The sequence below is a fragment of the Vulpes vulpes genome, chromosome 3 (genome assembly GCF_048418805.1).
Source record: "Vulpes vulpes isolate BD-2025 chromosome 3, VulVul3, whole genome shotgun sequence".
In the NCBI taxonomy this organism is placed as follows: Eukaryota; Metazoa; Chordata; class Mammalia; order Carnivora; family Canidae; genus Vulpes; species Vulpes vulpes.
This window is the reverse complement of record NC_132782.1, coordinates 124,041,312-124,053,783: the sequence shown is the minus strand read 5'-3', so window position 1 is coordinate 124,053,783 and position 12,472 is coordinate 124,041,312. Positions and strand designations below refer to the sequence as shown.

The 12,472-nt window shown below is 36.5% G+C and overlaps 1 protein-coding gene across 4 annotated transcripts in view; it reads left to right on the top strand.

The window, feature by feature from the left end:
- Window positions 1-12,472, top strand: part of SLC30A7 (solute carrier family 30 member 7) — a 149,455-nt gene that overhangs the window by 57,797 nt on the left and 79,186 nt on the right. For all 4 annotated transcript variants that reach the window (XR_012000739.1, XM_025996578.2, XM_072754490.1 and 1 more), the window contains exon 9: window positions 11,514-11,604. Coding sequence is in view for 3 of the 4 variants with exons in the window: in XM_025996578.2 (XP_025852363.1) it covers window positions 11,514-11,604 (91 nt within the window). In the remaining variant the exon portion in view is untranslated. The remainder of the gene's footprint in view (window positions 1-11,513; window positions 11,605-12,472) is intronic.

Below are 12,472 nucleotides of genomic sequence, written 5' to 3'. Positions count from 1 at the left end.
TCAAAACATACTACAAACCAACAGTAATTAAGATGGTGTGGTTCTGGCATAAAGATAGGTATATAGACCAATGTAGCAAATAGCCCAGGAATAAACCTTTCCATATATAGCCAAATTATTTTTGACAAACTTATTTTGCCAAGGCACAGTGGGGAAAAAGGCAGGCAGTTCTCTTCAAGAAATGGTTTTAGGAAAACTGGATATCCACAGGCAAAGAATAAAGCTGGGCCCTTACCTTACACCACTTGCAAAAATTAACTCAAAATGGATTAAAGACCTAAATACATGATCTAAAACTGTTGAACTCCTAGATGAAAACATAAGGGGAAAGCTTCAGGACGTTGGGTTTAGCAGTGCTTTCTTGGCTATGACCCTGAAGGACAGGCAACAAAATAAAAAATAGACAAATGGGACTTCATCGAACTTAAAAGCTATTGCTGTGTCATAAGAAACAATCAACAGAGTAAAAAGGCAGCCTATGGAATGGGAGCAAATAATTGTAAATTATATAACTGATGAGAATTAATGTGCAGAATATATTAGGAAAATCTACAACTTAAGCAAATAACAACAAATAATCCAGTTAAAAAATAGGCAAAAGATTTGAATAGACATTTCTCCAAAGAATGTGTACAACTAGCCAGTAAGCATATGAAGAGATACTCAAACAGCACTAATCATTAGGGAAATTAAATTATGAGATATCACCTCATCCATCAAGACAGCTTTTATCAAAAGAATAGATAATATGTATTCATGAGGTTATGGGGAATTTGGAACTTTTGTGCAGTGTTGGTAGGAGTGGAATGGTACAGCCATTATGGAAAATATGAATGTTCTTCAGAAAGCTAAGAGTAGACTTACCAGTAATCCCACTTTTGGGTATATGTCTAAAAGAACTCAGAGCAGGAAATCAAAGAGAGATTCACATTCCCAAGTTCATTGCAGCATTACTTTCAAGAGATAAGAGGTAGAAGTAACCCAGACGTCCAACAGATGAATGGATAAAGGAAATATATATACATAACAGTGGAATATGAAGCAGTCTTTAAAAAGAAGGAAATGGGGGCACCTGGGTGGCTCAGTGGTTAGGCGTCTGCGTTGGGCTTTAAAAAATAAAAAAGGAAAAGGAAATGCTGCTACATGCTAAACATAGGTGAATCTTGACATTATGCTAAGCAAAATAAGCCAATCCAAAAGGGGCAAGTACTATATGAGCCCATTCAGATGAAATATGTAATGTAGTCAGAATTATAGAATCAATGTAGAAAGGTGGTTGGGAAGGGCCAGAGACAGTGATTAATGGGTATAGAAGTTCACTGTTACAACATGAAAAAGTTGTAGAGATCTTTTGCACAACATTAACACTACCATTACTAAAAAATGTTTAAGATGGTAAACTTAGGTGTTTTATCATAATAATAAAAGAATAGGGAAGACCTCTATATAGTAATATGTGATTTTCAAGATATATTACTAAAAAAAATACTTTGAGGGAGTGCCTGGGTGGCTGAGTCAGTTGAATATCCGACTCTTAGCTCAGGTCTTGATGTTGGGGTTATGAGTTCAAGTCCTGTGTTGGGCCCAGCATGGAGCCCACTTTAAAAAAAAAAAAAGCAACACTTTGATAATGCAGCACGTGCATGCTATACAGGTGTATAGCTTAAGACGTGTAAAAGTAGCTCTGCTACCTTTAATATAAGCAGAAGAGGAGATGCACATATAACATGCATGTTTTCTTACAAATTTCCAAAAGAAACTCTAGAAGGGTAAACCAAAAGCAAATACAATATGTTTACCTCTAGGCAGAGGGAAAGGATTAGAAGTGAGACTATGAATATTTTTTTTAAATATACTTTTGGCTTTGGAATCATTGACATTTTTAGCCTTTAAAAAAAATAAAACTAGGGTGGGGGAGGGGTAAGTGAGATAAAGGGGATTAAGAGTACACTAATCACAATAAGCTCTGAGTAATATGTAGAATTGTTGAAACACTATATTGTGCACCTGAAACTACTATAACACTATGTTAATTGATTGGAATTAATATTAAAATTTTTTAAAATACAATTTTTATTGTTTTGTTATTATAAGTTTTTAAAGGTAAAAACCATATTAAGTTGTTTCAACTCTGATACACTTATTCATACACTTTTTTTCCTTTTTTTTCACTTGCCGCCAAAAGAAAAAAAGAATAGTCCCTCTTGGTTTTTCAGTTTTAATGTTCATTGCTAATTTGTGTGTAATTAATTTCTAACTCTCTTCCATTAGCTATAGCCTGCACTTAAGTTACTCTGTTCTTGTTTAATTAATCCTTAGAAAAACATGATTTCTACCCCTATCTCAGCAACTAAGTATTTTCATGTAGTCAGTATCCAACGTAATGTAGCACTTAGAAACCTACCTTGAGATACTCAATAAAAAGTCTCTTCTCACAGTGCTATTTTAAAAGTTTGATTTGGGTAAACAATTTAATGAGGGTCCTTTTGCCTTAGCTTTGTATTTCTCATGTTTGGTTTACTTTTCACAAACATGAATTTGGAAGTTATCATTGAGGATGGGCCCTTCATGGTAACTAGGTGTCAGGGATTTGCTTCTGTTCAAGTTTTGACAGTACCAATCAGCTCTCAGCTGGTGGAAAACATTTATATCGTTATTACTACTCCTCTTTTCCTGGGCTTTTAAATTTCTTTTTGGGGTCCAGGCTTCCTGTACACTTTGAAGATCAGCTTTTCCTATAAAGTCAAACCTCTCGTATAGGCAAAGGTGCTCTGTGAGTACTAGCAGAGCCATGTTGGTGACTTCATTGGAAGAAATATTGTGCAGTGGTTAAGAGCATTTGCTAAAAGCAAGTGACTAGGTTCAAATCCTGGTTTCACCATTTAGCTGTGTGACCTTGGGCAAGGCGCCTAAGCCTCTCTGTGCCTCAATTTTTCAACTTCAGAGTGGGGTTAATAGTAGTACCTACCTCATAATTTGTCATGTATGGAATAAATAGGTTAAGATATATAAAGTCTAGAACAAATTGGTTTAAAAAAAAAATTGGGAAGCATTGTGTGTTAATTGCTTGCCTACCTTTCTTCCCAAAAGGAATGCTTTTGGAAAGCAGGTACCACCATTCACTTAAATGGTCTCTCTGTTATGATGGTTAACATACCCTTTTTTTTTCCTCCCAGTTAACTGACCTTCATTCCTTCATTATCAAGTGGGGAAAAAAGAGAGAAAAGAGGGAAAGAATAAAAAAATACAAATAGTTGGGGACTGCCTCCTTCATTTAAGAGGGCAGGGAAGTTGCTGCATATTAACGACGCCCCTTTGCTACTTGTCTCTGGTGTCCTTCATGGATGCTGGATTTCTTCAGAGGACCACACTCTAGAAGCAAAGCTCCATTACTATACGGTGAGGAAATATTATGGTTTGAACACCACGTAGATTGAATCAGTTACACGTAGATCCTTCTTTAACTCACACTAGACAGATACAGTTTAGCCCAGATTCCTCATAACCTTGTTGAACCTAGAGATTAATCAGCACTTTGGTTCCATTCCTTTTGGATTTTTCTTACTGACCTCAATGTCTTTTTGTTCTGAGTTAAAACTTGTGATCATTGAAGCTATCGAATGATAATTAATTTGATTTTGATAGTTGTGATAAATATTTCTTGCCATCTTATCTGGTTTTTCTAAGCAAGATCCCGTGTCTTCACCTCTGTACTGTTTTCAAAATACAAATTTCCTTAAAGGACTTCATCTGCTGCTTTTGTCCATTCTGCAACTGCATTCAAATGGGTTGTAGAAATAGTGAGGAGGATCTTCCAGTTCTCATTATCTTTTTAATACAAGTGTTACCATATTTAATTCACAAATAATGTGAATTTATTCCTGCACAGTCTTCTCAAAACTATGTATTTTGTGGCTCTTTTTGCCCTCTTACTTCATTGGTTCCATTGTCTCTTCCCAGTTCTTACCTCTTGACAAGACATCAGTGTAAATTTGCATTCATTTTTTTATCTGCACCTTTGTTCATTATGGCTGCATCATAGATCATTTAATCAATTCATTCTTACATTGCTGGTGTGGTTTTAGTTTCTTATTCATGAGAATGAAGAAAAGAGCCTTTATAACATAAATCGCAAATCAAGTATTGGGAATGATGATTGCTTCTTCCTAAGCAATTCTTTCTCACTTGTACTTGAACAGAGGATAAGATACTATTGCTTCTATCTGTTAGGAATTCTTTTGGGGAGTGACTAAATTGAGGGAACCTTTATTGTTTTGTTATTTAGCTGTTACTTTGAAGGGTTGAAAGTCCTATCAAAGGCTGTTCTATATTCTTAAAATCTTCCACTGTGTTTGAAATTTTAAAATAGATTATATTCAGCAGACATGTGCCAAGTACTTATTAAAGTCCAAGTCCTGTGCTGGGCACTGAGAATAACAAGAACCATGACATGATCTCTGACTCTGGAAGACTTAATCATGATGAGACACTGTAGCATAGTGCAGAGATCTTTAGCGTTGGAATTGGCACATCCAGCTCTGCCTCTTACCAGTGTGTAACAAAGAGCAAGTTGTCTTAATCTCTCAGAGATGGTTTTCTCTTCCATCAAATGAGAGAGTTGGCCTAAGTATCTCAAAATCTTGCCTATATCTGACATTCTGTCATTTCAGAATGGGATGTTTTCATTAAGGTTCCTTAAGGCTGGTGTGAAGATCAAATAAAAAATGTATAAAGCACTTTAAAAACTATTAAGTGTTGCCTAAACAAAGGCATTGCTAATTATTTACTAATTTGACATTATTTACTAGTGCTTTTGGTCCAAAGTCCAGACGCATTATGTGTTATACCGAAGTTCCAGAAGTTTAAGGAAAAGGAGGACCTTTTCATGACTTTGGCTCTGAGTTCTGGGGGTATTTTTATGGTATCTGATTATCACCATTATTGGCAAAAGTAGGTACTCTGTAAATGTGCATTGATTTAAACCATAGGTTTTGAAACTCAGTATAAATATAAGGTAAACCACAATCCCTGTGGTTTGGAGTTCTCTTCTATATTAGCTCCACGCTGGGCTTGGTCTCATAACTCTGAGATCATGACCTGAGCTGAAATCAAGAGTCAGGACCTTAACTGACTGAGCCACCCAGTTGCCCCTGCATTATAATTCTTGAAATTCTTGGTTAATATAGGTAATTGTTCATCGCTATGAAATAATTGTATTTGTGCAAATATGACTGCATATTTATAGCTTGCCATTGGGCTACTGTGTCTAAATGTATATTTCAACTTTGGGTCACTTTTCTTTGGCTTTTTGTCCACTGAACATTTTCAAGTATATGACATATATCAGACCTTTGAATTTATGGGTTCTTTAAGAAGTACAACTATCTTTTTCTAGGTTCATAGATTACAAGAACCCCTAATAATATGGAGAAGGACTGAGCCCATAAGCCAATTTAAAATGTAATCATGTTTTAATTATTATAAGAGATGTTTATTCTCAGATCTAAGTAGTAGTTTCAGCTCTCTGAAATTTTTTATTGCTAAGCATTACAATTATCACTAGTGTGTTCTTCAAAACTTTTGATATGTATGCCCTTTTCTTTTGTTTGGCTTGTTCATAATTACTGCTAGATAATTTACTGTTGAAATGGTGAGATTTTCACTAAAAACTACTTCTAAAGTGAAATTTGAATATAGTTTCATTTGCAAAGTTACTGGCAATAAAAAGTAATAACTACTGCTTATTTAATCTGTTAGCATTTAAGCCTACATTAAGTTTATGTTTATGACTGTATGATTATAAATTTGATTTACCTTCAGCTTTTGAAGAATAAAACCATTATCCTGTTTTACTGGTAAACTCATATACCTAATGATTCATGTCTTTTATATATGCTAGGAAAATGGTGTTTCATTGTTAACATTAGAATTGAGTTAGTCAACCAGAAGTGAACCTCTAATTGTTTCCAAATGCTTACTTTTTGGGTTTGGATGCAGCTCTAAGTGTTAGCTCAGTCAGGAATTTGCTAAGCTTGTCTTTTTCCCCATATCCTTTCATTATGGGTAGATAGATAGATCCATGCTAAAATCTGTTTTATGATTTCCCATTACGATAGTTAATCAGAAAAATATGGACACAAACTCCTGAGCTAAACACAATTTTAAAAGGCAAAAATAAAGTTTCTGCAGGTTTCTTTTACATTTTTATGATCTTTGAAATTGTTATAGAAATTGACCTTGGTTCTAAATTGCGTATCACCATGAGACTTAGCAAGCACCTTTCTCCTTCCACCACAGTTTCATGACCACAGTATCATTATAGCTGAAATCCTTACATAATTTCAGAAGACAAAATTAGACAGAATTAGTGTGACACATCAGTGTGCTTTCATGAAATGCTTGCTGCTGTTGAATGTAAACATTTTATTAAAATCCTACTCTTTAAAAAAAAAGAAGAAAAGGGGCAGCCTTGGTGGCCCAGCGGTTTAGTGCCGCCTTCAGCCCAGGACCCGATCCTGGAGACCGGGGATCAAGTCCCGCGTCAGGCTCCCTGCATGGAGCCTGCTTCTCCCTCTGCCTGTGTCTCTGCCTCTCTCTTTCTCTCTGTGTCTCTCATGAATGAATAAATAAAATCTTAGGGAAAAAAAAGGTTTGAATAAATTTATAGATGGTTCTGGATGACTTAAGAGACTATTAGGAGAATGTCCTTAAGGTTTGAAGGTTGATCTCTTCAAGGATTATTAAAACTTGGACTCAGTCATCTCTTTATTGTGTTTTAGCTCACACAAAAGTTAGAAAAATTAGACTGTACCTAGGTATTCTAAAATATTAGGTATTACAAAAGTTATGATACCCTTTTTTGATATATAAAAGTAACCTTTTCTTTCATTTCCACATATATTCGTGCACTAGTATTCCTTGTAGTTTGACCATTTTTTTCTTATCAAATGAAAAATGAAGATGGAAGAAATTGCCTATTTAATCCACTTCCTTGTTTTACAGATGAGAAAACTGACGCTCTAGAAGGCTGTGCAATTTGTCCAGTTATTTAATGGCAGAATTAGACCCCAAGTATCATGTTTTCTATTTGAATGCATTTTCCACCTCAGATATCTTCAGGCATCATTAGCAGTTCCTTGGGATAAAGATTGAAGAGGAAATTATCAAAATAGTTTAATTTTTCTATATGCCTCCTAGACAGTCATAAAAACCCCTCTATTTTCTCAAACTTTTTTCTTATTCTAGGAGGACCATTTTGGTGCTTCACTTTCTAAAAAGTACAGTAAGGGGGGATCCCTGGGTGGCGCAGCGGTTTGGCGCCTGCCTTTGGCCCGGGGCACGATCCTGGAGACCCGGGATCGAATCCCATGTCAGGCTCCCGGTGCATGGAGCCTGCTTCTCCCTCTGCCTATGTCTCTGCCTCTCTCTCTCTCTCTCTCTGTAACTATCATAAATAAATAAAAATTAAAAAAAAATACGGTAAGGAAAGTAGGAAAACATAAAAATTGTAAGTTAGATATAAAAACATTCCATGACTGATCCTTCCTTTTTCCTGAGAAATGATGGAGAGAGGAAAGAAAAATGTCATAATGGTTGAATTGTACCTTGTGAAACTACCATCATGTTTTTCTTTGTCTTTTTTATAAACCCAGGGCATCCTTACCTGTATAATACCAATAGATAGGAACAAATGCAGCTCTTCAGGTCAGATGAAGGAATAACTGATATTCTTTTATGTCAAATCCTTAATCCCACTTCCAGTTTCTATCCATTTCCTATTTTTTTTCCCTCTAACATTACCATAGGCATCAGAATTTTTTTTTTAGGAACACAGAGAGGACATTTCATAAAGTTTGGAGAGCAGTTTGGGATCCGGAAATATATCCTAGAAGGGGTGACACTTGAGACTTTAAAAAAAGAATAGAAGCCAGAGTAGGGCAGTTTAGGAACATTCTAGGCAGAGCTGACAGCATGAACAAAGCATAAAAAGAAGGAACAGCCAAAAGTAAAGTGCAAATGTGTTTGTTTAGAGGGCTTAAAATATGGGACTCCTGGGTAGCTTCATTGGTAAAGCGTCTGCCTTCAGCTCAGGTCATGATCCCAGGATTCTGGGATTGAGCCCCACATCAGGCTCCCCGGTCAGTGGAGAGTCTGCTTTTCCTTCTTCCTCTGAACCTACCCACTGCTTGTGCTCTTGCTTGCTGTCTCTCTCTCAAATAATCTTTTTTTAATCTTTAAAAAAAGGGGGGGGGGGGCTTAAAATGTGAAGCGAGAATTGATAGGAAGGGCAGCTAGCTAGGCGAGGCAGATCTAAAAATATACCATTTTAAAGAGCTTACATTTAATCCCCAAGGTATTGAGGAGCTTTTCTGGGATTTTTTTAATGGGGAAGGGATAGGATCAGATACTGATTTTAGATAGTCTAATAGTTTTATAAAGAATGGTTGTAGTCGTTACCTAAGGATACATAACAAATTATACAAAAACCTAGTAGCCAAAATAACAGGTGTTATCTTATAGTTTATTTTGGCTCAGGAACCTGCTCATAGCCAACAAGGCTCTCTGGCTCAGGGTCATTCATAAGGTGGCAGCCAGGGCTACAGTCATTCCAAGGTTCATCTGGGAGAGAATCCACTTCTAAGCTCACTGAAGTGGTTGTTGAAAGTATTGAGTTCCTTTTGTGCTATTGGACTGAGGCTCTCCATTCCTCTCCAGAGGCATCCTGCAGTGCCTTGTCACTTGGGCCTCTCTGTAGAATAGCTCAGAGCATGACAGCCAAGAGTGAAAACTAGAGCAAACAAGATGGAAGGCAGAGTCTTTTAATCTGATTTTAGAAGTGTCATCTTGTCACTTCCGCTGTACTTTTTTCATTAGCAGCAAGTGCAAGGTCCAGTCCACACTCAAGAGTAGGGGATTACACATGAACATGAGTACTAGGGAGGCATGGGCCATTGGGATCCATCTTCGAAGCTGCCGATCACAGTGGACTTGAAATAAGACTAGAGGCAAAAATGGCCCACTTGGGAGGCTATTATAATAACCCAAGTGAAGATGAGATTATTGTAGACGTGTAGTAGAATGAAGGGGAGGGAATGGAGTCAGGAAGTATTTAGGATGTTACATCATGAGAACTTGGTGAGTTAGAGCATGGGAGTTTTAAGGGAGAAGGAGGATTGAAGGGTGGCATTTGATGATTCTTAGCTCTTAATCTGACTAAAGAATGTTTTCATTTTGAATGTGACTTAACCTCCTATCTGCATTGAGTTTTTCATCTTCACTACTGCCATTCCCTCCACACTTCCTGTCTTTCGGATTTTGTCTCTTGATATTGTTTCACTATTTCTTTTTTTTTTTTTTTTTTAAGATTTTATTTATTTATTTGTTGATGAGAGACAGACAGAGAGAGAGGGAGAGAGATAGAGGGAGAAGCAGGCTCTTTACAGGGAGCCCAATGTGCGACTCGATCCCCAGACTGGGATCATACCCTCAGCCAAAGGTAGATGCTCAACCGCTGAACCACTCAGGCATCCCTGCCTGTTTCACTATTTCTTCACTATATCCAGTTAGACACCAGTTATTTCTCTCAGTATCTGTTTGATTTTCCTAGTTGTTTCTGTTCCTGTCTTACTCATTATCCGAGTACTTATCACTGTGCACAGAAAGTGTGGGAGTGGACTTGTAATTGCTTCCCTGTAGCCATTGCCTATCTTCAGTCTAGATTTCTCAAGCATCTAATATTTATATACCTATCATTGATTTAACCAACAGGTATTTATTGTGGGCCCACTTTCTGACCAGAACTTTACTTGGCTTCCATGGGAATATAATTGTGAACAAGACAAGCACTGTCTCTGTTCTCATTGTCTTCGTTCTTTTAATGTCTTCTTTTCCTTTCCACCTGTTAGAAATATCACTAAGTTTGGGAGCACCTGGCTGGCTCAGTCACAGGAATATATGACTTTGATCTAGGGGTCCTGAGTTCGAGCCCCATGTTAGGTGTAGTGGTTACTTAAATAACACTTTCTTAAAAAAGAAATATCACTAATTTGTGTGGTACATTTTAACTTCTGCCTTTCTTGAAATGTATATATGTTCCGTTTATCTCCATCTCCTACAGCTGTAACTAGGAGGGGTTTTACTTTGGAAATTTTGAGATTCTCCAAGTGTAAAAGAGAACACTAGCTTAAGCTATTAAGTTAAGGAAGCTATGTCTGACCTTTCTCTCAGTCTGGGTAGAGCAGTGCCTTGCCACCCTGACTCACTGGAATCATGTGGAGAGCTTTTTAAAACCAGATGCCTTGACCTTCTCTGAAAGATTCTGATCTAATATGTCAGAAATAAAAACAAATAAGAGTAAGGTGAATTTGATGTCTAGATACTAAGAGAACTATTGCATTAGAGTCACTCTCATCATTATACTGTTAATTGTTTCTGTACATTTATCCAAATAGCTTAAAGCAGTAATTTCCACATACTGCTGGAAGACTAGCTGCATCAATACACACAGACATTTGGGCCCTATCACTAAAGGTGTTGATACACTTAGATCTGTGGTTATATCCAGGCTTCTGTATTTTTTATTTTTTTATTTTTATTTTTTTAAAATATTTTATTTATTCATGACAGACACGGGGCGGGGGGCAGGGGGGCAGGGACACAGACAGAGGGAGAAGCAGGCTCCATGCAGGGAGCAAGACATGGGACTAGATCCCCGGTCTCCAGGATCCGGCCCTGGGCTGAAGGTGGCGCTAAACTGCTGAGCCACCCAGGCTGCCCATGTATTTTTTAAATAATGAAAGAAGACTGATATAAATTTTTAAAAATTAAAGAAAAATAAGGGATACCTGGGTGGCTCAGCAGCTGAGTGTCTGCCTTCAGCTCAGGGTAAGATCCTAGGATCCAAAATCAAGTCCCACATTGGCCTCCTAACGGGGAGCCTGCTTCTCCCTCTGCCTGTGTCTGGCCTCTTTTTCTCTGTGTGTGTCTCTCATGAATGAATAAACAAAATCTTTAAAAAAAATTTTTTTAATTAAAAAATGACTGATATATAATTGAGTTGTAAAAATATTAGATGAATGGACTAATGTACCATATTAATTTTTTGTGTGTGTATTCCTTTACATGCTCTTCAGTAACATACATGTAAATATTTGATAAACATTAAGGACCAGTCAGCCATGATATGCCTTATGGATTACTGTGGAAGAATCTGACCAGTTGAAGCCATATTTTAGATAGCAGTTGAGTAACTGCTATGTTTAGATATTTAGATGCTCCAATACTATTCAGTAATATGGTTTTGTGTTTTATACATTGATGCATTTTATCTGGCTCTTTTATTTAAGAAAAAACTTAGTGATCACATGAAAAATTTAGAAAGACTATCTGCTTTTACCTCATACTGTTCTGATAAATCTTGTTATATTCTAATATAGAGAGTTACATTATTACTTTCTTGCAGAATAGGATTGTCAGAATGTAGCTTTAATAAATTTTTTCTTTCTTTTCTTTAGTGTTATTCCTCTTTTAAGAGAATCTGTTGGAATATTAATGCAGAGAACTCCTCCATTGTTGGAAAATACTCTGCCTCAGTGCTATCAGAGGGTAAGTTTCAGAGCTTCCAAACCATTAGATTTTATGTTGTTTCCAAGCTGTAAGGGTTTTTAACTTTTACAAATATGGGTAGCATATGTGTATAATTTAGTATTTCTTCCAAGATTGAATACTAACCATGAGTGCCATTTAAACCAGAATAAAATCATTGGAAAATATTGAGCTTTACTAAAGAAAATGTGGTAGAAATTGTCCTCACTTAGAATTTGAACAGTTCTTTTAAAATATAGATACAAATTCCAGATGATATAAGTATTTATTCAACATATTTTTTTGAGTTCCTACTTTGTCTCAGATATCCTAATAAGGTACTAAGGGTATAAGGAAGGATAAGCAAGACAGACGGTGTGTCTGTGTCAGTGTTTGCGATCTAGTGGCGAAAAACAGGCACTAAGCAATAAATTGATAAATAAGAAAATATCCATGATAGTTACTGTAACTGAAATAAAACAAAGTCATATGGTAGACATGGATGATTACCTTAGATTCACTCAGGAAGTCATATTAAAGAAAACTGAAACCTTGATGACAAGAAGGAGCCAGCCTTATGAAAATCCTGGAGAAGAGTATTTCAGGCAAAGGAACACTTTATGCTAATGCAGAAGTTCTACAGCTGGAACTCATTTAGAGTTGTGAAGAACAGAAGAAAAAGCCACTGTGGCTAAAGGATTTTTTTTTTTTTTTTTTTTTTTTTTTTTGGGCTAAAGGATTATCAATAAAGGGATGAGTGGCTGGAAAGAATGGTTGGGGCCAGATCGTACAGAGGTTGTGGTCTTACTAGGAGGTTTAGATTTAATTTTAATCCAGTGGGAAGTATTAGAAAGCTTTTAGGCAGGGAGAGTGTCATAAAACTAATGTT